Source organism: Stenella coeruleoalba (genome assembly GCF_951394435.1).
Source record: "Stenella coeruleoalba genome assembly, chromosome: 17".
NCBI lineage: Eukaryota > Metazoa > Chordata > Mammalia > Artiodactyla > Delphinidae > Stenella > Stenella coeruleoalba.
Window position 1 is genome coordinate 68,458,194 of NC_137163.1, and position 25,603 is coordinate 68,483,796.

The 25,603-nt window shown below is 36.7% G+C and overlaps 1 protein-coding gene across 11 annotated transcripts in view; it reads right to left on the reverse strand.

Annotated features, from left to right (window-relative positions):
- Positions 1-264: 264 nt before the first annotated feature.
- LOC307176172 (serine/threonine-protein kinase Sgk3) overlaps positions 265-25,603 on the reverse strand; it is a 148,149-nt gene continuing 122,810 nt past the window's right edge. For all 11 annotated transcript variants that reach the window (XM_079902011.1, XM_079902008.1, XM_079902014.1 and 8 more), the window contains 10 exons: positions 23,766-23,823; positions 19,728-19,811; positions 19,489-19,620; positions 15,619-15,731; positions 15,489-15,525; positions 13,623-13,709; positions 11,603-11,698; positions 9,523-9,678; positions 6,058-6,147; positions 265-2,240 (listed from right to left, as the gene is read on the reverse strand). In XM_079902011.1, coding sequence (XP_079758137.1) covers positions 2,070-2,240; positions 6,058-6,147; positions 9,523-9,678; positions 11,603-11,698; positions 13,623-13,709; positions 15,489-15,525; positions 15,619-15,731; positions 19,489-19,620; positions 19,728-19,811; positions 23,766-23,823 — 1,024 coding nt within the window. In that variant the 3' untranslated portion in view covers positions 265-2,069. The remainder of the gene's footprint in view (positions 2,241-6,057; positions 6,148-9,522; positions 9,679-11,602; positions 11,699-13,622; positions 13,710-15,488; positions 15,526-15,618; positions 15,732-19,488; positions 19,621-19,727; positions 19,812-23,765; positions 23,824-25,603) is intronic.

Genomic DNA, 25,603 nt, shown 5'->3' on the forward strand with positions numbered 1-25,603 from the left:
GTAGCACAGTGGTTAAGAATCCGCCTGCCAATGCAGAGGACACGGGTTCGAGCCCTGGTCTGGGAAGATCCCACATGCTGTGGAGCAACTAAGCCTGTGCGCCACAACTGAGCCTGCACTCTAGAGCCCACGAGCCACAACTACTGAAGCCCGCGTGCCTAGAGCCCATGCTCCACAACAAGAGAAGCCACCACAATGAGAAGCCCGTGCACCACAACAAAGAGTAGCCTCCACTCACTGGAACTACAGAAAGCCCGTGCGCAGCAACAAAGACCCAACGCAGCCAAAAATAAATAAATAAATAAATTTTTAAAAATAAAAAATAAACAAGATAAAATAATGGCAGGCATTAGATGATCATTAATCTTTTTGCTAGTTTTTATTATACTATATAAGATTTGTATTTCCCGTGATCTGAGAAACATCAATATTCTATTTAAAATTTGTTCTTAAAAATATACAATATTGCACTTTAATTTTTGGCAGTTTAATTAAGGAACAGCTGAGTAAAAAAAAAATCATACAAGAAACTACAGTTTTTGTTTTATAATAAGCAAAGAGCTTTGTATAAAAGCAGAACTTACAGTAGTGCCAAATAAACCAAATATTTACAGTGTCGCTATTAAAGTCTTACCTCTAAAGGAAGATTCAGTGTATTGGATGCAAACATTACTAATCTAACAAAAGTACACTCTGCCTCCCTGCCTTCTGCTGAACAATTTTACGCTAAAGGGTATTCGTGTGAAAAGTTTTTGTAATTTCTTTCTCAAGAGAAAATACATGGAAAGTATGCTTGTTCCTGAAGCATCAAAACTGCGTCACTAAACTCTTTCACAGTTTCCTACAAGACCTGAAAAATCTCTAAACTAAGGATCAGAATCCCAAGGTAAGCATGAGTTTTAGTTTTTCTGTAGATATTCTTTTTTACAATTACAAGTATACAAGTTAGTTGGTTTTTAGTATGATTTTAAGGTCAGCTTCCTGTACTTCTTCTAAGATACATAAGATACTGACTATGCATCTGCCTAAATTATTTTTAACTTTTGTTACATTGTAGTAAAACTGTATACATTTATACTGACCCATAATTTGCTATTCTACTTTTTAGTTCCCAATTAGGTAAATACTCTAGACAGTGCAATATTTTTTACTTATCAACCAATTAGGAAGACAGTTTTGAATAGCTATTTGCAAAAACAAATATCAAGATTTCGACCTACTTAACAATATATTAAATATTCAAAAGACCAAAAAGAACATAAATAAAATGTATTGGTAATATAAATACATGACACAGAGATATTTGCTTTTGGCACCGCCTTAAAAAAGAAAATCCAGCAGTACTTTATTTCCCTTCAGAGCTTTGGGAATACTTAAAATTTCTAAATTTCTATTAAACTTTTACTTTTCCTCCAGAGGAAAAATAATTCATAAATTTGAACTGGTATTTCAAAAGCATAGGATTTCCTTTTGTTACTTCTTAATTTGATCTGCAGAATGGACAGTTACTCAAAGTGTTAGCTAGCAGCCAATGAGTTAACTATGCTTTTGTATTTTAATCCTACCAAGAAATGATAATGTCAAACAGTGATTCATTATGGAAAGATATGGTTTCTTCTTAAACAACCATGTACCAATTGCATAGTTGTGATCTGAGAACTCAAAGTAGAGAGCTACGAAGGCATTAATGTATGTTAACTGAACTGAAACAGACTGTTAAAAAACAGTCTATCTTGGGTAGATGTTAGCATAAACCTAGAGGGAAATAGAAACAGTCATTAGCAAAAAAGTTTTCTTTAAAAATAGGTTAATGCTAAGAACAGTAGCTTTTAAAATTTCTGTTTAAAAATAAGCTTAATAAACAAGAATACAAATTTTAATTCAAAACTTAGTTCTCTGAAATGCCCTATTTTCTCGCATACAGCAGAAAATACATTTTTCATAGTTTTTAACATTACATGTAAAAATGAGGCACTAGTTAAACAAATTTGAATATATTCACACAAACAGGAGTTTCCATGTCATCTGTAGGCTTATATTTGCTCAATGGGTTCTTGATGGCAGACTGCTCACAAAAATAAGTCTTCTGAAGGAGGTGCGTAAGAGAAACCAACAAAGGCGTCGTCGGCCTCCAGTACGCTGGCGTTCACTATGGAATAGTCAGAAGACACACACACGGAATATGGAACTGTTTCTTCTGTAAACGCTGCATCAAAGTTCCTGATATCATCTGGTCCTGCCTAAAACGTCAAAAAGCATACTATTACTCACCTTACCTTACCTTACCTTACCTTTCTTCCCCTTACTTCAGTCCCTCATTAAAGCCCCTTCATGAATTTGTCTATTTATTCCTGGCAAGTCTTCCTACTCCATCAATGTCTTTGAAACATTTCCTGCTTTTCCCTTCCTGACTCTCATTATTCAGGTCCTTCTTACAGTTAGGGTTCTCGTTGTTGGGTGGGGGCGGGGAGGAAAGATAAAGGTGAGGACCCTTCCTGACTCTCATTATTCAGGTCCTTCTTACAGTTAGGGTTCTCGTTGCTGGTGGGGGGAGGAAAGATAAGGGTGAGGAAGGCTAGCGTGACAGGGTCCTCGCCTATGTTAATTTGAATCTTGGTTCCGGCAACTGACCCACTTTCTCTCTACCCATCACCACCTCTAAATTTAGAAAAGGGGCTCAGGGAGGTTTTCAGGAGAAAATTTTGCATCTCCACTTCCATAAAATGCCTGACCATCCAGTTTCTCAATTCTGGGGAAGTTGAAGCCTTTGATGAAGAAATGAAGGGACAGTAAGTAAAATTATGAAAGGTGACTCTTGTGCTACAGAGGTCATTCACTGAGCATTCGGCTGTGACACCCTTAGCTCTAGAGACCTAAAGGGACTGGAACCTGGGAAATGAAGCATAGTGGCTACTTAGGCTTGAAGGTAGCGGTCAATCTTCCTTCACGAATCTGATACAAGCTAATGGACTCTCCTCTTCCAATTTATTTACAGATTAAAACTGGGATACAGATTCAGGTGATTTACTCTTAAAGCCCATCTCTGAAGCTCTAGGTTATCTCTATTCTAAGAGGAAGGGAATCCTTAAAATGTTCAAGTCATCAAGTCTAACCGAGGTAAACAGGTTCAGAGCACATATATAAACCAAGGACACAGTTAGCCTGGTGGTCTACAAACAGCAGAGCAGAGACCAGGGAAATTCGGGACGCTAGATTCTTCCATATGAGAAATTCCCCAACAGAGGAGAAAGAATGCTAGGAATTATACTCATGTATATATAAAAAAGTCATCAGGACTTCCCTGGTGGCGCAGTGGTTAAGAATCCGCCTGCCAATGCAAGGGACGCAGGTTTGATCCCTGCTCTGGGAAGATTCTACATGCTGCGGAGCAACTAAGCCCGTGTGCCACAACTACGGAAAGCCTGAGCACCCTAGAGCCCATGTGCTGCAACTACTGAGCCCAAACAGCACAACTACTGAAGCCTGTGCACTCTAGGGCCCACGTGCCACAACTACTGAAGCCCGTGTGCCACAACTACTGAAGCCTGAATGCCTAGAGCCCGTGCTCTGCAACAAGAGAAGCCACTGCAATGAGAAGCCCACGCAACACAATGAAGAGCAGCCCCCGCTCGCTGCAACTAGAGAAAGCCCGTGCACAGCAACGAAGACCCAACGCAGCCAAAAAAAAAAAAAAAAAAAAAAGTCATCAAATTCTCATTTATAACCTTAGAAGCAAGGGCACTGGAACAAGACTAAGGTTTGAATTCTGGCTGTGAAATTTGTTAGCTGTAATTCTTTATATAAACTACCCTATCTCTGTGAGCTTGTTTCCTTTTCTGTAAAATAAGAATACTTCCATCTACCTGTTAAGTTTACTGTGAGGACTGGATGCGTTAATACATAAAATTCCCAAAATTTGACACGTAGAAGGTGCTCAATAAATGATGAAAAATGTTCCTTCACTGGACTTTATAAACATTCTGTGAACGCCCTGATGGCTCCTGGCCAGTACTGAGAGGGATAAAACTGTACAACTTACGTTAAGAGTGAGAGAAGACTGTGTCTTCCTTAAAGCACCTGAGCTCGAATTCTAGGCCTGCAATTTTAACTTTAAACTTCCGGCAAGTTATTTAACCCTTTCTGTGCCTAAGTTAACTCATCTGTATTACGTGGAAAATAACGGTACTATTTCGTAGGATAGCTGCCAGGCTTAAGTAGAAGGATACAAGTACTGAGGGCAGCATAGAAGCTAATTTTTTGATCTTTGTTTGTTACATGAGAAATGGCAACACGTTAGGGTTTTATCTTGCATTCCTTAAATGTCGGTGAATTAGAACATCTTTTAATATATTTAAAAAACCATCTGCATTTATTTTTCTGTAATTGAATATTTTGTGTCTTTTGTCCATGTTTCTATTGGTCGTGGTCTTTCTTCTCAATGACTTATAAGAATGCTTTATGTGTTAGGGAAATTTCTCCCAGTTTCTTCTTTGCAGTGTTTTTTTCATGCAGACATTTCTAAATTTTATGTGGTCAAATTTATCACTTTTTTCCTCTTACAGCTTCTCCGTTGCAGGTCTTGCTTTAAAAAGTTTAATTAGTTGTAGACCAGCAGGGATCCAAACGTGGAGGTGCCTGACTCCTCTCAAGTCAACACTGTTTCCATTTTCAGTGTTGCTTAGACGGGGTCCCTAATGCTTTAATGAGCCTGATGACACGTTCATTTGAGGATAACTAAACTCAGTAAGATTTTCAGTATAAAGGAGAAAATTCAATAATTCTTAAAGGTCCTGGGTTCCTACTGCAAATTCTAGAAATGAGGACAGAAATTATTGCCAATGGAGTCACTTCTGAAACAGACACTTCTGGATGAGCTACATGAAATAAATCAGTCTACAAATATCGTTACATTTATAGTGTACAATATCACATCTATTAATTAATACCAGCTATCAGCAATGTACTGAAACTGACCTTGAATGAAATCTGAGTACACTAAATAATACTTTCCTGAAGTGATTTTCTTATCCTGTTCTAATTTTCTAAAAAAAGTGTTTCACGAGCTTCACAGCAACACCAAAAAATTTTAAATAAAAGAAAAACAAATTCAGCTATGATCGTGTAATCTCAAATCAGTCTTGATTTATATTCTCTTCCCATCCTTACCTGTTACTTTTACTGCTGTAATCTTATGTCACAAAAATGATAATTACCATGTTTTCATTTAACATTATAAGGATTTTCCAAGCATCTACTCATTTTATATTTATTATCATTATTATCATTTACTTAACAAGAAAAGGAAATAGAGAGTAAGAAAGCATAGAAAAAATAATGACTTTGGGATCAGATACAGATCTGAATCTCAGGTCTGCTACTTTTAACCAGCTACGTGACATCTCTGAGTTTTCATTTCTTCATTTATAAAACATGTATAATAAGAATAGTAATAGCAGTAACTTGGTAGCTTATTTGAGGCATAATTTACATGTTGTAATGCATAAAAATTATATACGCCTACATATAGGAAGCTATCATTAGTAACATCATTATTGGCCTTCTGATGATTTATTAATAATCTCCCTATCATTATATATTTATTTCCAAACATTTCAACATTGTTAATCCTTTAAGTAAAATGTTTCCATCAGATTTAACAAGTCAAACATTATTTGACTTTTTTTATATCAATCTAGAAAAAAATTGTGCGTTAGTGTTACTTAAAATGTCTGTTGGTTTATAGGTATGAAAATGATGCCTCACAGTTACTCTAATTTGCATTTTTTTAAACCTGTTGGGCTTTCTTACACATGCTCTTAAGAAGCACTTCACAATTACTTTTCTGGAAGATATTCTGATCAATCTAATGTAACTATAATCTTATGGGTCATCTTGAAGTTATCAGTTGTACTAGACATCCTGAGTGACATGTTTCGTAAGTACTAGGTACTGATTCAATTTGATTCAGGTTAGATTTTGAGATCTATTGCTACAATTATGATGAGCTACAGTTCTATAATTCACTATTTAGAAAGAAAGATTTGGATGTAAACATACCACATTAGGATTAAACGGTGGTGGAATCTTCTTTTGTACAAGATCAGTCCAGCTGAGTGATTCAAAAAAAGGATGATTCTGAATTTCAAGCTAGAATAGTAAAGAAACAGATTTTTTACTAATGCTGAAGAATATATTAAGTACGCACTGAAGAATTTTATGAAACCAAACCATTTCTACTTTGTCCCTCAGAAGTTCTTTTTAGGGGCTTCCCTGGTGGCACAGGGGTTGAGAGTCCACCTGCCGATGCAGGGGACACGGGTTCGTGTCCCGGTCCTGGAAGATCCCATATGCCGCGGAACGGCTGGGCCCGTGAGCCATGGCCGCTTAGCCTGCACGTCCGGAGCCTGTGCTCCGCAACTGAGAGGTCACAACAGTGAGAGGCCCGTGTACCGCAAAAAAAAAGTTCTTTTTAGGACATGTTTATCTTATTCAATTTGGCCAAATGGTGTAGTGAAAAGACTCCCAGAGCAGACATGGGAGAGTTACTCAGAATGACGGATTTAAGTTACATCCTCTTCACAGTCATTGTTTCCTCACAGGTACAGTGGGTTAACATTTCTGCCCTAGATATTTCATAGGTTGCTTCAAGAATCATTGGAAAATATGGAAAAGAATAAAGCACTACATAGGTACAAAGAATTATTATTACTGAAAGGGGAGGTAAAGATGTTAAATGAGAGTTTTTTACACAGTGGGGCAGGGGTAAAATCAAGGTGACAAGCTCTACTACCAAAAATGATTCCACTCTGGGCTGCTACTGTCAAAAGTCAGCACAGTATTGATGCTAGCTTTTCTTCCTACAAGGAGGCATGGGAGTGTATAAAAAGTAGGATCCAACCTAGTTTGATGGGTTTAAAAAGGCTTCTCAGAGAAAGTGGTATCTGACCAGAGTTCTGGAAGATAAGTAAGAAGTAGGCAGACAAAAAAGAATGAGGGGAGAACATTCCAAGCAGAATACAAAGGGCCTGAGGCGGCAAAGAGCTTAGTTCGGCCAAGAAAATGAGAGCCCCATATGGCTGCGGTATAGGAAAGGATTGGGATTGTCACACAAAGAGGATCTCAAGAGGTAAATGGGCTCATCACACTGGGTCTATGCTAGGAATTTTGGATTTTATTCTAGGGTCATGGGACTCCATCAAGGAGTTTTAGGAAGGGTAATGTCACAAATGTGGGGTTTTTTTTTGTTTGTTTGCTTTTTAAGATGACTCTGACTAATGGGAGAATGGACTGGGGAGTCATGATGAGAAAAAGGAAAACACCTACTATCGTGGCCAAACAGAAGATGACAATGCAAGGAAAAGAGTGATAGCAGTGGGAGCAGAGAGAGGTGTCTGGATACGGGAAAGATCTAGGAGGCAAATATACTAGGTTCTGGCTGTTTGTTGAATACGGAAGAAAGGAAGAGAGAAGAGTCAGGAATGACTCTCAGATTTCTGGCCCGAAGAGCACAGAAGGAAGACAGCAAGGATTCAATTATGAACATGCTGAACTCTCCAGAATCCACGTGGTGGTGTTGAACAGGCAGGTACTCTTTGAGTTAGAGCTCACTAGAGAGGGGTCTAGACTGAAGATATAAATGTCAGATGAAGACACAACCAAAGCCATAGGGACAACTGAGATTGTCCAGGGAGAGAGCAACAGAAGAAACAAGGGTCTGGGGCCAGCCATAAGGAACTGCAACACTTAAAAGTCAGGGTGAAGAGGAGGAGCTTACAGAAGAGATTCTGGAGGAGGGCTCAGAAATATAGAGGAAAGCACGAGAGGAGTGTGTGCTCCTGCAGAAGCCCAGGAGAGGGCTGGAAGTTGAAATGCTGCTGAGAATGCAATCTGAGGAACAGAAGTACTCGACAATCCTAGTAGCTGTTGTGGGGTAGACTGAGAAATGAGAAGAGACTGGAAAAGGGAGAATGAATATAGAACTTTTCAACTTGGTTTTCTTTTTCTTTTTCTTTTTTTTGCGGTACGCGGGCCTCTCACTGTTGTGGCCTCTCCTGTTGCGGAGCACAGGCTCCGGACGCGCAGGCTCCGCGGCACGTGGGATCTTCCCAGACCGGGGCACGAACCCGTGTCCCCTGCATCGGCAGGCGGACTGTCAACTACTGCGCCACCAGGGAAGCCCCAACTTGGTTTTCAAGTCGAAAACTTTCAAACTATTCCCTTGGCTATGAAGGGAGAAAGAGACAGTATTGGAGGATCCAGGACAAAAGAGAGCAGTTATCTGTGCAGAAAAAAGCATGCACAAGGGTTCCTTGCAAGGGGTCAAGATCCAGGAAAGGCAGAAACCGACCTTTTCCACTATACTAGGAAGAAGGAAACAATTGGGGCAGGTGCATGTAGGTCTGCGAATCTGACAGCAGGAAGCTGAGTGAGTTCTGCTCTGCTGATTCTATTTTCCCTATAAAATATCAATAGAAGGCAAGACATCTGGTAAAAGTGAAGAAGAAAAGGAATCTGGAAATTTGGAGAGAAGGTCTAAAATAGTTAATACAGAGAGTAGGAGCATAAACTGGAGAAGCACTGAGGAGACTAATGACTAGACTTCACAGCACTTCCAATATTCCCAGTTGTGCAACTCTCATCAGCACTGTTCAGCAGCCCAGGGGTGACAGCTGGATTCATCTAGGGTTGCAATTTCTGCCAGTGAATTCAACAAAAGGACCAAGAGACAAGGAGGTATGGAGCATTGGCAAGATTGCCCTGAAAAAATGGACTCTGGAGTCCAAGCTAGAGAGAAAACTGGACAGAGCTACCTGCTGCACTGGGGAGTGCAGGAGGGGAAAAGCAGCAGCAGACGAGTTTATTATTCACAGCTCAAGTTCAAGACTGGTAAAGAGCCCCCAAAAATTCCTGAGAAATTTTAATGAATTTTCATTAAAATTTCAAAGTTCATGTTCCTCAGTAGTTCATGAATTCACTAACGTAACACTGGTAACTGCACTAGCAATTAAATTACCCTGATTTGAAGGAAAAAAAAAAAAAGCAAACCTGCAGATCCCATAATTATTTCAAGGAGGTGTCACATTTAAATTCTCAGGAAAAAAAGTGATTTAATGACAGTTCAAGCAAAAGGTATTACCTCATGCAGTCAGAAGGCACTTACATTCTTGTTAAACAAAATGATCTAAAAGTTTAGGCAATCAAAAAATGCATGCCACACATTTTTTTAGAAGGGGGTAGGAAATTCTAATAAATAATAGGGTATGAAAGCTGGATATGGGGGATGAAAAGGACAGGATCAAATTGTTATGAAGATCAAATGAAAAAAATGCTTGTACAGGAGCTTTAAACACTGTACAGTTCTATATAAACACTGGTGAAAATTGTTGGAGCAAGCATGCTTCTTTTTCATGGTGCTATTCTTTAAGAGCTGCATTCATTCCATTAAATACCACATAAAATAAGGATTTATCTTCAAATTATAAATAAGCTTAATAAAGAGGATACTGGGAAAGATGTACATACGAAGTCTTCTTTGGCACCGAGTCGGTTTTGCCTGTCTTTTTCTAGGAGTTCTTCCAGAATTGACCAGGCTGTAAGGCTCACTCCTGGCCTCAAACTTAGGGGCTTGTGAAGAATATTGTCATACATTTCAGCAACATCTCGGCAATAAAAAGGAGGCTGGGGGTGGGGGGGAGAGGAGAAAGTTAGTACTAATTGAATTATGCACAGATGGGGTTAAAATAGTTAGATTTGGCCTTGATGTACAAAGAGCAGTCTGGCTGCACAAGTACAGAAAAGCACAGGCCTCTTTGGGTGTATGAAAATCTACAGTGTGGCTTTCCATGTGAAGAGATTTTAAAACCCAGCGTGCTATAGAGCTTAATACATGTTCACTAAATGAATTAGGGTCAGTTTGTTCAATAACTCCTGCAGAGAGGTGTAAATTGTATATAAGTTGCAATAGGATCTGCTTTAAAGAAAACCACTACCAACCTCATCATTAGGCATAATGATAGAATTACTGGAAATAGAAATTCAACACAGATCAAACAAATAACTTCTTGAGACCTGGGAATAAACTAATTTAAAAAGATTTCTAGTGGAGATGGAGACCTAACCTGTGGCAGTGACAGTGTCCTGCAGAATTAAAATTTTACTCTCACAGCTTAAAGACCTGAGGTACAGCTCCAACATGAAAATTAGCCAGTTAATTTTTGAGTTACAAGTTTAAAGTAAAAATAATTTTTAAAGTTAAGGGAGTTACAAGCTTGTTATTTTTTTCTTTTGTATAGGAAAGAAAAACTTCATTTTTTAACATCTAATTTTATTTTTAAATTGTTAATATAAGTCTCACTTATGAAGTGTGTGTTTCAAATGTTCCCTTTTGAATCAATTACATTCTATATGCAATGGTAATATTTTATACTTTCAAAGTCCTCTAAAGAAATACAAAGGATTTGGAAATATCAGGCTGACGAATCCCCAACACTTAAAAAAAGTAAGGTATAAAGTGGTTATCAGGTCTTCTAAGTCACCAGCATAAACAGAAAACTAGATCTTTTAACAAGCAGATCATGGTCAAGGGCAAAGAAGAGACAGCATTGGCTGTCATTAGGAATCTATCATTCAAAGTTAGCAACATGAGACAAAAGATGCTCTAAAACATACCTCAGGGACTGAATTTCACTGAGATCACCCCCATTTTCAGGGGAAACACACACACACACATACACATACAGAGCAAAACAAAAAAGCCAAGACCAGCTCAAGTCTCAGCAGACGGCAGATTTAGCTTAGTGGGAGCAGCAGTGTGGGCGATGAGAGCCTGGTCACCACCCTGAGGCTGCTGGCCACTCACGGGCCCACAAAGGGAACCTAAAAACTATTCTGAATGTTTAAAAAAGCCTAAAAGAAAAACATACATTATTCCTGCAAGGACATGTAAACTAATTAAAGTGCCTAAAATTGTTTGCTTTTGGTTGGAATGATATTAACTCAATGTAGTAAAACAATTTGACTCGTTAATCAGAAGCTCTGGCTAACTGTGTCTTTAATTAATAAAAACTGGGGAAACTGATTACATAGCACACATCACTTTTTTCCAATGAAATATTTACGACATGATGTTTATGATAAAGGGAATAAAGGGTTCCCAGTAATAAAAAAAAAGCAGAGCACCAGTATACTTATTAAATCCTATAAAAACAAAATACGAGGCAAAACCAAAAGGTATTATTATCTTCTGAGAAATAAAATCTTTTTCTTTTCATCTGTTTGAAATTAGGCAGAATGACTGGAGCAAACTGAATGAAAGTGGGTAACTTTAATGTTACAACTTGGTGTCTATTTCTTAAAAATGTAGTGGGATGAGAACATTTGAAGTAGTGATTAGTATGATAGAGAAACACTTATAAAAAATTAGTAAGAAAATGAAAAGTTTTTCTTTTTTGTGCATATCCCTAATGTGATTTTGGATTCATTTAACCAGGTTACTACTGTTCTGTTAGTGTTATCTAAGTGTCCACGAGACTACTGAAAGAAAGAGAAAACCGAAATCACTTTTAACATACTAGAATCATAATGACAGAGGAGAAATACATACCAATCCATACAGCATTTCATACAGAACAGCACCAAGGCACCACCAATCTACAGTATTGTCATAGGGCTGTTTTCTGATTACTTCAGGTGCTAGGTACTATAAAAAAGATTAAATATTAGAGCAACTCAATAAATAGTTGAAGACAAAATCTAGGAATAATTGAGACATTTAATAAATTTTAGGTGTAATATCACACTAAATTAAACACGTTATCTAGATTTTCAGTGGGTTGGGTATATTCTATACCAGGGGTTCTTGGGTGGCACTAGTCTTCAGAATCAACTGGAGTAATTTTCAAAATACACATATTCAAGCATTTCTCCCCAGAAACTGTGATGTAGTTAAGACAAATAGAGGCCAACAAATGTACAAACTGTAATACTAAGTAGGTAAAGTAGGTATTTTTTTGGGGGGGGAGCGGGGGGAGTCTTTCTCAAAATTAATTTTAGAAATTCTTATGGCCATTATTCATAATTGATTCTCCTGAAAGAAAGAATTTTTAGTGTGGCAATTACAATTCATTTTTTTCTTTTTATTGAAAGAAAAAAGAATAAATTGCATTCTTATTTAAGAATTACCATAGCAATTCTTTAACATGTTATTTAGAAAAGTTGCTTAAGTTATTATATGGCTATTTACATTTCAAATTGTAAAAAATTTAAACATTATCATTTCACACATATAAATGGTGAATTTGAATTTTAGATTCCAAAATACATATTTCCTCTTCCCACATGAAATATATATAAGGAAATACATTCTTAAGCTTTTTTATGTGATCCAAAGAAATGGCAACATATATAAAAAGGGTTTAATAATTTCTGATCATATTTAGGTTTAGATGACCAAAAAAACCTTCTATTTCCCTTCTAAAAATTACAGGACTTAAAGATTTTGTTAACTATTAAATGAATATACATCCATGAAAAAATTTTCTTCATACATAAACCAAAATAGAATTATTACAAATATATACAAGAGCTAGGGTTAGATTAGCGAGAAAAAGGAAGAAAAAATACATTTCAAAGTAAATAGTTGTACTTATAGATACTTTAAGTTTCTCATCTTGATTAGAAATCTGATGTGAGCTATTTTATCACACATTTTTAACATATTTGCAATTACTCCACAATCTTAATTACTCTTAATTATTGCAATTAAGATCACAATTAATATTTTAAAATTAGAACACTTTAAACGTATGTATGTGTGAAGTTAGAAGAACAAGGCTTTCACATAAATTTTAAGGATTATTATTACTGTCTCAAATAGAAAGATACATTTTCTGCTAGTTAAAATGATTAGAGAATAGGATGTTCTGGTTAATAAATTCTGATTTGTAATTTTTTCACCCATATCCACTGCTTTATTTTCTTCCATTGAACAATTTTTATTATAAAATATTTTAACCATACAAAAAGTATAAAAATATAACAGAAACCAATAGTGCTGCCACCCAAATATAGGCAATGTTAACATTTTGCCAGATTTGCTTTAGCTTATTTCTTTTAAAAAACAGCTTTATTACGATATTCACATACCATGCCATTCACCCACTTAAAGTATACAATTCAATGGCTGTTAATATATTCACAGAGTTGTCCCAACATTAACTCAATTAATTTTTGGACATTTTCATCACTGATTCATGATTGTTTTGTTGTTTTAAGAATTAGAAATGTAATCAAATGTTTGAAGAAATCTAAGGTAAACTTTTAACATTAAAAACAAGTAAGCATAATTCATCTTTGTTGGGTTATCTGTGGTATCTCAAAATCACAGTTAAAAAAATATCAACTATCAATAAACTTTAAATGTTCAGAAGGGATGATTATCAGATATTTCCAGCTGGCTGGAAGCTGAAAATATTTTTACTCTACTTTTCTGATTTCAAATTTTATATATACAAATTTTATATAAAAATTTTATATAAATTTTATATATTCAAATTTTATATATACAATTTGTGATTCATTTTAGCATTTTATACATGAGTACATGAATGAGACATATATCTTACCTCTGGTGTCCCACAAAATGTTGTTGTGGTGTCAGAAATAGCAATTCCTTCTTTACAAAGCCCAAAATCTGTTAAGACAACATGTCCCTGACAAATACAGGGGCAGTAAGATAAAAGAATGCATGGACATAAATTGACACTTATTAAAACCATTGGATTTTGAAATAATCATAGATTAAAAGGAAATTGCAAAAACAGTACAGAGTTCCATGTCCCCTTCCCCCATCTTCCCCCAATGCTGACATCTTATATAACTGTAGTAGTGTCAAAATCAGGAAACTGACTTTGGTATAATACTGATAACTAGACTGCCAACTTTATTCAGTTTTTGCTATTTTACATGCACGTATTTGTGTGTGTGTATGTGTAGCCCTATGCAATAGAGACGTATAGATTCGTGTAACTACCACCACGATCAGACAGAGAATGTCCATCATCCCAAAGGAACAAAGGAACTCTCTCTCATGCTACTCCTTTATCTTTGAACTCCCCTATTCCCTCAGTCCCTGTCCCCTTGCAACCACTAATCTGTTCTCCATCTCCATAGTTTTGACATTTCGAGAATGTTATCTAATGGAATCGTGCAGTGTGGAACTGAGTCCACTTTGAGGTGGACTCTATGCCACTAAGCATAACAACACAAAAATCATAACTAGTAAATGGAACGTAATGAAACTTAAAACCTTTTGCACAGCAAAGGAAACCATAAACAAGACGAAAAGACAACCCTAGAATGGGAGAAAATATTTGCAAACGAAGCAACTGATAAAGGATTAACCTCCAAAATATACAAGCACCTCATGCAGCTCAATGTCAAAAAAACAAACAACCCAATCCAAAAATGGGCAGAAGACCTAAATAGACGTTTCTCCAAAGAAGAAATACAGATTGCCAACAAACACATGAAAGGATGCTCAACGTCACTAATCATTAGAGAAATGCAAATCAAAAACTACAAGGAGGTATCACCTCACACTGGTCAGAATGGCCATCATCAAAAAGCCTACAAACAATAAATGCTGGAGAGGGTGTGGAGAAAAGGGAACCCTCTTGCACTGTTGTTGGGAAGGTAAATTGATACAGCCACTATGGAGAACAGTATGGAGGTTCCTTAAAAAACTAAAAATAGAACTACCATACGACCCAGCAATCCCACTACTGGGCATATACCCTGAAAAAACCATAATTCATAAAGAGTCATGTACCACAATGTTCACTGCAGCACTATTTACAATAGCTAGGACATGGAAGCAACCTAAGTGTCCATTGACAGATGAATGGATAAAGAAGATGTGGCACATATATACAATGGAATATTAATCAGCCATAAAAAGAAATGAAATTCAGTTATTTGTAGTGAGGTGGATGGACCTAGAGTCTGTCATAGAGTGACGTAAGTCCGAAAGAGAAAAACAAATACCATATGCTAACACATATATATGGAATCTAAAACAAAAACAAAAACAAAAAAAAGGTTCTGAAGAACCTAAGGGCAGGACAGGAATAAAGACGCAGATGTAGACACCAGACTTGAGGACACAGGGAGGGGGAAGGGTAAGCTGGGACAAAGTGAGAGAGTGGCATAGACATATACACACTACCAAATGTAGAATAGATGGCTGGTGGGAAGCAGCTGAATAGCACAGGGAGATCAGCTTGGTGCTTTGTGACCACCTAGAGGGGTGGGATAGGGAGGGTGGGAGGGAGACGCAAGACGGAGGGGATATGGGGATATGTGTATATGTATAGCTGATTTATTTTGTTATACAGCAGAAGCTAACGCACCATTGTAGAGCAATTATACTCCAATAAAGATGTTGAAAAAAAAAATCATGAACTAGTAGATTTTTAAAAGACAATACTTACTACTGAATCCAAAAGAATATTTTCTGGTTTCAAGTCTCTATCGAATTAAAAGGAAAGAAAAGGAAACCTGAATATGAACTGAAATAAAATAATAAAAAGACATTTTAGAAGTGAAATTTTAAAAATTTACCTGTACACTATTTTGATGGAGTGCAAATAACCCAATGCACTGGCAATTTCAGCAGCATAAAACCTAGCTCTGTGTTCAGGAAAGGACCGTTCTCTTTGTAAGTGAAAAAACAGCTGTAAAATTGGAAAAAAAAAAAAAAAAAAGAATATTAAGATCATTCACACATAAAGTGAAACAAATATATTCTAAAAATACAAAAACAGGATTTATTTTTGTTACTTTGAACGTGAGATAAAAATGCACCAAAGCACAGAACCGTGACTCCCCCTTGCCTATGTATCCCCTCCACCTGGCAATCATGCTCTCTTCAACCACAAATCTTTCCCTATCTGTGCTTACTGCTCGCTCATCTCCCATGTACCCCTCAATCCTCAGTGTGGCAGTATCCTCATACCACTCCAGGCAACCTCCCTGGAAAAAATTATTAATGGAGACCAATGATTTTGATACTGCCATGTAATTATCTTACTGGGCCTTTTTTGACTGTTCTTTCATTTGAAAAAACCAAACACTATTTAGAGATCGTAAACTAGTGGCTGGGAGATCAAATCTAACCCACAGATATAATTTGTTTGAACCAAAGAATGTTTTCAGAAAAATCTAAAATAATTGGTAACATTTAAAAACTGGGAAATTTTTTTTTTTGGTTAAAATTCATAGTTTTGGTTTCTTCTAGGGAAAAAAAAAAGGGTGGGGGGAGATCTGCACCATTAAGCCTAAATTCAATATGGTAGCAACTGGCTGGAGATCATTGGCAGCTGGACTCTCCAGTTCATTTCTTACACTTCCTCCCTAACTTTCAATGTATTTTTCACAACCTGTTCTCTAGTCATCAGGTTACCTGCCTAGGCAAAGTTTGCTCTAGGTCCTTACTCTAAGTCTTTGGACTTCTAAAACAACAATCTCTCGTTGGGGGCTTTCTTCTACCTTGGACAGTTCCATCTCCGCTCCTTTCTGGGCCCTTATGCTGCAGGGATTGACAAATTGTCTGTCTTAGGTTTCTCCACTGTTATTCTTTCTCTGGATACCTTCCCAGGCAACTTAATCCATTCCAATGATTTTAACCACCACTCTATGTTGATGTCTCTCGTGTGGACAGCCCTCTGCTTGGAGCTTCTACTGCAAAAATCTGCTGCCTGCTGCTCTTTCTTGAATATTTAACAAGCCAACAAATTCAATTTGTCTAACCCAGAGCCCCTGGTCTTCTCTTACAGACTTACTGCCACTGCTGTATTGTCTCATTTAATGATATCACCTTCTACCCAGCCCTCTAAACCATGGGAGGCAGCAAGGTAAAGTGGAAATAGATTTTCAAACTGAAAATCTAGCTGATCAGCCTTGGGTTCAAACCTTTTTGTGTGTAATTCATTTAACTTCTTTGATTTTCAAAGATTGTCCCCAATTTTTTCTTAGCCTCTTCTGAAAGGTGATGGTGAAGATCAGTTACAATAGATCGTGACAGAGTAGATAAATGGGGCTCACCTGGGATTCACCTCTACTGCTCCTTTACCCTTAGTCCTTATATCCAAAATATGAATAAATTCTTCTGTTTTTATCTCTTATTTATTTATGGGACACTCCCCCCTTTTAACCATTACCACTGCTTTTATTAGCTGCAGCTTACTCTACTGTAATACTTTATTTATTGACCTTCTGATCACATCTGTCTAATACACTACTACTGATGAAAATTACCCCAAATGAAAATCTGATCATTCACTAATAACAGCTAACAACCACTGCTTACTAAATCAAAGGTACTATGCTAAAGACTATATGCTTGTATTATTCAATCCGCCCACCTATTTTGAAGTAGGAATTGATGAGGAAGCTGAGACTCAGAAAGGCTTGTTTACATGCCCAGTATCATAAAACTTATTTGTTTATACTCTACCTGACTCCAAAACAGATCTGAAGTAGTATACAAAGATAAATATCACAGGTCAAGGTTAAAATGCAAATATGAACATTGGGGGGCAAATAACAGTAATAATAGGAAACACATAATGAAATCACACTCCTCTTGCCTCTGTCCTTTCTCATCCTTATTCCTCTTCTACCTGTTGTCCCATTCAACCCCTGCACCTTAACATTCTCTTTTCTTCCCCCATTATCTTAGTCAACTCTATCTTTTAGAAGACAAGCCTACTTCCTTCCACCTTTGCCATCCAGTTTAGGAGTAGTCACTGTGTAATAAGGGCTCAGAAGCAAAGTCCTAAAACAGCATTAACAAACCACAGACAAGCAGGAAACGTGCAGCCAGTATCCCACCTGCAGTTAGATTTCTGCACGATATTTCAAAGACACAGGTGGTACTTAAGAATGGGCTTTGCAGTTGGGATGTCCAGGTTAAATCCGGGGCCTGACAAGTACTAGAGCACGGTGATACTGAGAAAGTTACTTAACCTCTCTGAGCCTTAATTTCCTTACCTACAAAATGAGTATAAGAGTGTTTATCTCAAACAGTTGTGATGATAAACTGATATAACACATGTAAAATAATTACAAAGTGCCAGGCCCTCAATAAATTCTTGTTATATGTTAGCACTCACCACATACAAATAAAACCACACCTTCGAGGTGGGAACGATGTGGGGTCATCCACATTCCTGAATCAGGGTGCATGGGGGATTCATAATCCCGCTTCTGAGGAGTCTTAAGGCATATTTACCACAGATGTAAGAGGTTGAATAATGATTCTTTTTATGACCATCCCCAAAATGATCTAGGTATGTCTGATCTTTCAGGTTTGCAGAATAGAAATCGGTCTTCTGTGTAGTTCCTTTATTCTACAGATAAGTGCACTATAGTAAGGTTGAAATACACTTCTCTTCTCCCTTTGCTCTGGGATTAAGGGATGGAAGATCCTTTTGTAAAGATATAATAACATTTACCAGTTAAAATAATTTTTAGAGACATTTACAGGTCAGAGATCAAACGAATTAGAAAAGTATGAGGATTAAGAAGCAGAGGAACAGGGGGTGGTCAGCTGCCTCGATCCTGGAATCAGACTGAGCTCAATTCCTGGCTCCATACTTACTAACCCACATGGCTTGATCAAGTTACTTAGCTTCTCTGTACCTCAGTTTCTTTGTCTTATGCAACACAACTGTTGTGAAGATAAAATAATATGTATAAAGAGCCAGAGTGCTGGGCACATAAGGATGCTCAATACATGTTAACTACGACTGGAATTATTATCTTAACAGCAGCATTTCCCAAAATGTATTTCAATATCTCTCTGATTCAGAGTTTTGGGGAATACTGTTAATAGACTTGGTTCAAACAAAAAACCGGACTGTGTGGTAAAAAAATTTTTTTTAAATAAATCCAGGCTTTCAGGCATAATTTCTCAAAGTCTTTAACATGCTGAAACATTGTAACTACCACGAAGCACACTGTTAATCACCAAGGGGATGTAACAGGAAACATTTTCCAACCCTTTATTACAGGATCATCTCATCTGATTAATAGTTTGCACATTTTGGAAAATGACAGGCTAGAGTAATATTTATATGCAACTATTGAAACGATAATTACCAAATATTACAAATCAAGTTTCATTCTAATGTTTCAGTATATATTCTTGCTATATAGCTCAGCGACAAAACTACCCATGAAGTCTGTAGCTTCGTATCAAGGTTCTTTTATGAACCTTCCCACCTACACCATAAGCTGCTTAGGAAAAGAGCTTTATGTCTCACTTCTCTACATTCTGCATCGTGCTGATTAGCCAGTGCTTTAAATACTGCTGCTACTCAACATAGAGCTGTTTATGCTGGGCTTTGCTTCCAACACTGATAAGAGAAACTTGAACTCTATTTTTTTTCTAAACATTATCAATACTAGAAAACTAATTATAAAACTCACCTCCCCTCCATTAATAAAATCCAGAACAAAATAAAGCTTTTCAGTTGTTTGGAAAGAATAATGTAATCCAACCAAAAATGGATGTTTCACATTTTTCAAGAGCACATTACGTTCAGCCATAATGTGTTTTTGCTGTTAAAAAAAAAAAATGGTAAAAAATCAGCTTGTATTAGACACCAGAAAACAATTCTGTTAACTGAGAAAACAGGTTTAGGAGAAACAAAGCTATTTTACTTTACCTCTTTTCTGTTGAGAACTATCTTTTTCTGTAACACTTTGACAGCATAAAATTTTCCATCCAGTTTCCGTTTTGCAAGAAGAACCTGTTATAGTTAAAGATTGTACCTACTATTAGAAATTTCAATGTTTTGATAGGAACAATTCACTTATCAATAAGTCAATACTTAAATTTTTAAAAAATAAAGTCCACAAAGGACCTAGATAATGTGGTGTTTTTATTTTGAAAATTGAAAATTACTGAATTTATTTCTCCAATTCCACTTTTCCTTAGATATTTTAATAAAACCAAAAAGTGTTGATGATTTAAATGGCCAGGCATCATTTCTTTGTCACTTAATGTGCTAATGTTTGAGGTTTTTACTAAATTTAAGTGTCAAAATCTATACTGCTTGAGAACTGTGTGTGTGTGTGTGTGTGTGTGTGTGTGTGTGTGTGTGTGCGTGTGCGTGCGCATGCATGCTAGCCCTGAGTCCTGAAGAGTGTCTTTAGAAAATACTGAGGCTATAAATTTCATGTCTACATAAAAAAAGGAGAGGAAAATGGTTTCTAGGTGATCAAAATGTATTTTTGTTTTAACATTTGGGTTTCTCTTACAGGTTTCAAATTTAGAAGCACTCAGAGCAAGCAGCACCATGTATAGCTGAGATTCTATAATGGGCTGGGGTGCATGCAGACACTTCATGGATTTGAAGAAACTTAGAAGATCTTGCCCCAGAAAAAAAGGCAACATACTCAAAGGTTTACAAACAAATTTTAAGGGATTCAAGACACCCTACAAGTTGTGTAACTATTAGATGATATATTCTAAAACGTTTTGAGATGATCTGCCACTAGTGACAATGCTGGGCATTACTTTTGAGTACATCTGTGGTCTTCCTCACTAAAACCTGTAACCACAGTCTAATCATGAGAAAAACACCAGGCAAATTCCAAAAGAGATACACAATATACCTAACCAGTGCTTCTCAAAACCATCAAGGCCCTCAAAAACAAGCAAAGTCTGAGAAATTGTCATAGCCAAGAGGAGCCTAAGGAGACATGACAACTAAATGTAATGTGGTGTCCTGAATGGGACCAAAAAAAGGACATTAGGTAAAAACCAAGGAAATCTGCATAAATGATGGGCTTTAGTTCATAATAATGGATCAATATTGGCTCACTGGCTGGAACAAATGTACCATACTAACATGTTACTAAATAGAGCAAACTGATGGCTTGGAAATTCTCTGAACTTTCTCTTTACTCTATTTTTTTTTTTTTTGTAAATCTAAAAAGGTTCTAAAAAATAAAGTCTATCAATTAAAATGTTTGTTATTCATAAAAAAGGAGTCAAAACATCTTCAGGGTGAAAATGTCCTGAGTTCAATTGCTGGCATCTTTCTCATTTCTCAAGCTTTTGTTTTTTACAATATTTGACTCTGTTGAATGTTCCTTCCTTCTTATATTTTTTCTTTTCTCGACAGCTCCCCAACCCCCTGAACTTCACTTCTCTACTTTGATTGGTTCATCTTTAAGTATATTCTAAGAAAATAATTCAAAGAATGTGGCCATTAGGAGGTACACTGAAGGGTAGACATTTTTTCAGCAGATTGGTAGATGTGGAAAATAGGTGGTTAAGAAACAGATGGGCAAATGGAAAGTGGAACCAAGACCACCCTTTGTAGAAAAGCTTAGAATAAATATGAGATTTCCATTATTTATTTTACTTTATCATGTATATTTTTCTATTTTTCAAATACATTGTGAATCTGTAGTTCTCCTTGCTTTTCCTTCTTTTCTGTATTCTGCTTTTCTTTGTTTTATTGTACTTTGTTGGTTTCCAACCATTTTGCAAGATTTAAAATTTTTATTAAACACGTATATAGAAAAACTCGTAAACATTACAGCTCGATAAATTATTCCAAAATGGACACATTATGTAACCACTTCCAGGTTAAAACAAAACCAAACACTGTCAGTAGCCTGAAGCCTCCCATTTGCCCCATTCCAGAAACTATCCATCCCTGTTCTTCCTCAAAGGTAACCACTATTTCCATTTGCAATAACACAGGTTAGGTTTTGCCTGTTTTTGAATTTTATGTAATTAGAATCACATAGACAAAGTGGCCTCTGCTTGATTTTTTTCACTCTAAATTATGTAATGTGCGTTCACGTGTGGCATGCAGCACAGTCTTCATATTTTCATCACTGTGCAGAGTACTGCATTCCACAGACATACCACACACAATTTATCCACTCTCTCACTGACATTTAGATTATGAACAACGATGCTTACGAACATTCTGGCACACGCCTTTCCTAGCACATATGTGCTTGAATTACTGGTGGCTACATAGCTTGGAGGAGAACCAATGTGTCACAGGTAATGCATATATTCAGCTTCAGTATTTAACACCAGTTTTCACAGCATAAAAAATGAAACACACAGGAACAAATCGAATTAAAGATGTGTCAAAACTCTACAAAGAACAGTATAAAACATTATTGAGAAAAGTTAAAGATGAATTAAATTAACCAAGGGATATGCCATGGTCACAGACTGGAAGACTTGATATTGTTAAGATGACAATTCTCTCCAAATTGATCTAAAGATTCAATGCGATCCCAATCAAAATCCAACAGAATCTTATGGAACTTGCCATGCTAATTCTAAAATTTAATATTGATATGCAAAGAGCTAAGAATAGTCTCTTGAAGAGGAACAAGGAGGGGAAGACTTGTTCTGTTGGAAATCAAGCTACATTTTCAAGACAATGTGGTACTCATGCAAGGATACACAAATAGATTAATGAAACAAAATATAAAATCTAGAAACAGAAATATAAAACAATATCTAGAAACAGATCCACGCATATAGACACTGGATATATGATGAAGTTTGCCATGCAGAGCAGTAGGGAAAGAACAGCCTTTTCAATAAACTGCGTGGGATCAGTTGAACATCCATAGGGAAAAAAATGAACTCGACCCTACACCTCACATTATAAGCAAGAACCAATTTCTAGTAGACTCTAGATCTAAACATGAAGTTTCCAAAAGATTAATGCTTTTTGTTTTTAACAACAGACTATCTCTAACATTCCAACAGACTGTGAGCATTTTGAGAGCAAGATCTATTTCAAACTTTCTATTGCTTATATTATTAGCACAATGCCCAGCATGTAGCAGGTGGCAAATATACATTTGCTGAATTAATGAACACACATGGGTGTAATTTTATGGTCGCAGTTTCTGGTCTCTAGGGAACTCAGAAAAAAAAACTACATCTAGATATACTGAAAGCTATGAATACAGCACACTATAATTAAACACGTACATATTTATTTTTACTACAGATTGAAGTATAATGCAAAAAAGAACTTAAATATATTTGATGATTCTGACAACTCCATCTATGATGCCTCTGCCCTTAGGGATTCTTCTTGCTTGGTACGGTCACACTGTCAAGCTACGTGCTTCATCTGACATTCACTGCATGAAGGGAGACAGCGTCCTCAAACCTCCCTTTCCTTCTCCAACTGCTATTTACACAGCTGCTCACTGTTGTCTTTCCGGCCTCAACTTAAATAGCACCTCTTCAAAGAAGCCATCCTTGACCAATTCATCTAAATAGGGATTTTCCTCCCACTGACTATTTTCCTCTGTCTCTTGACTCTAGTCTTCATTTCCTTCGTAGCTCCATTGCTACATGTAATTATTTACTTGACTGCATAACTTTTAATTGACTATTTCCCCCACTAGGTTGTGAGCATCACAAAGGTATTAACCATGTTATTTTTGTTCAGTACTATCTAACTAGGCCCCAGAACAGTGCTTGCCACATAGGAGCTCAACAAAATACTTATTCAACAAATAAATTTTGGGTTAGAATTTGAGTAGATGCTTAGTATCCTGAATTATTCTGTCAGTACTCTGAAGGTAGAGAAAGCATCTTAATTCCATAGCCTGCATACCAACAAGCCCCGTGGTCTTGCATGTATAAAGCATACATTCCTTAAGTACTTACTTACTGAATGAAAAAATAAAAACACTCTTACCTTGCCAAAGCTGCCTTTTCCAATAACTTTTAAGAAATCAAAGTCTGTTGGTTTAGCACTGAAATAAATGAACAATGACAAGAATTAGCCTCCTAGAAATGGAAAGATGTTAACTTTTCAACATTTTTTAGCGCCTCACTCTTTAACAGGCAAATCTTGGGTACACTTCAGCATGATAACTCCAGCTTTCACAGTGGTAGTATCTCATCTTTAATATAAAATAGGTAATAATGAACAGTAATAATATCTACTTTCTGATTAGATAAGACATTTTATAATTTTATTTAAGCCTTGTTAAGTTTGGCTTAAGAAGGACTTCAATAATAGTCTCTTTGGGAGAAAAAGATCTTTCTATCTATCTATCTATCTATCTATCATTTCTCTATCGTTTTGAACTCAGGGTAGCAAACCACTTTTATTAACCATAAACCTCACCAATGCTCTTAATAAGGAAACTGAGTAACTATATAAATTAGTGACACATTGCAAGGACTAAGTAGTCTGGTAATTATTCTGAAAAGGAAGTTACTAGCTGGAATACCTAGTAAAATCACTAAGAAGATTTTCTGACGGAGAAAAAAGTCATCACAGTGTTTTGCATACATATCACTTGTATGTTAAAGATAAAAGAACTCTCTACTTATTCTCATAGATGGTAATGTAGGAAAGCCAGGAGTCCAGAAGGCAGAAGGTTATTTATTTGCACCTCAGGTAAAAACAGCATTGACTGTATACAGGCAAAAGCACGTGGCTGCAGAAAGATGAACTTAAGCAGCCACAAGAGCTGTTTTCTTTAACGTGGTATGAATTCCTAAGTTGTACTAGGGAGAGTGAAATGACTCCATTTAGATTTTAAACGTCCTTCAATTCATTACTGAAAGAAATAGTCAATTCAAACATAAGAGTAACACCAGGTCTGGGTTAAATAATAACAGGTCAAGATTAGGGAGATAAATACTTAACTAAGCTTAGATGTTTTTCTTCTTCAAGAACCTGCTCTTTGGACTAGTTATTTTGTTCTTTAATGATATGCTGAAATACTGAAATAATTTTTTGAACGAACGTAATAGTGAAAAAACATGCAAATCCCTCAAGCAGTAAACACGCCAACCGAGGCCATACCCAAGGCCCCACTGTTAACTGTTGGTGATGAATCCTAATTGAAAGCAAACTTCCATTTTGTGCTGCCTGACAAGCTCAATGCAATAATGATAGAAAAGATGCTCAAAACCAAATTTCCTCTTCCAGTTACCATCCCGTTTCTTTGCTGTCCTTTGCAGCAAACCCATCAAGTAAGTTGTCTAAAATCACTGTCGATACCTCCTATACCTCCTATTTCCCCTCCTGTATTTCTCTCCTGAACCCTTTCCGGTCAATCTTCTCCCCACCGCACCACTGAAACTGTTCACAGAGGTCACCAATGACCTATCAGGGGTCCATTCTCAATCTTCATCTTACCTGCCCCATCAGCAACATCAACAGAGTTATTTACTCCCTTTCTTCACCTGCTTTTGTGACACCCCATTCCTGGTTTTCCTACCTTACTAATTATTCTTTCTTAGTCTCCTTTACCATTTCTCCTGTCTATACTCACTCTCTAAGTGGACCAAAAGGGTAAGGGGAAGCACAGTGTCCTGTGATAAAAGATAGAATACTTCAGAATTAATCCAATAAGCCTATAAGGATAATTACAAGTAAGGATACCAACAATGCATTCCTCTTCCAGCCCACAGCAGTTATGACTCATCTGTCAGGGCACTCCTCAAACTGAGCCAAGAAGTAGCCTTGGACTCCTTCTTTGTATTCCAGTGAACTGCTGGAGTTGACACTTAAGATGA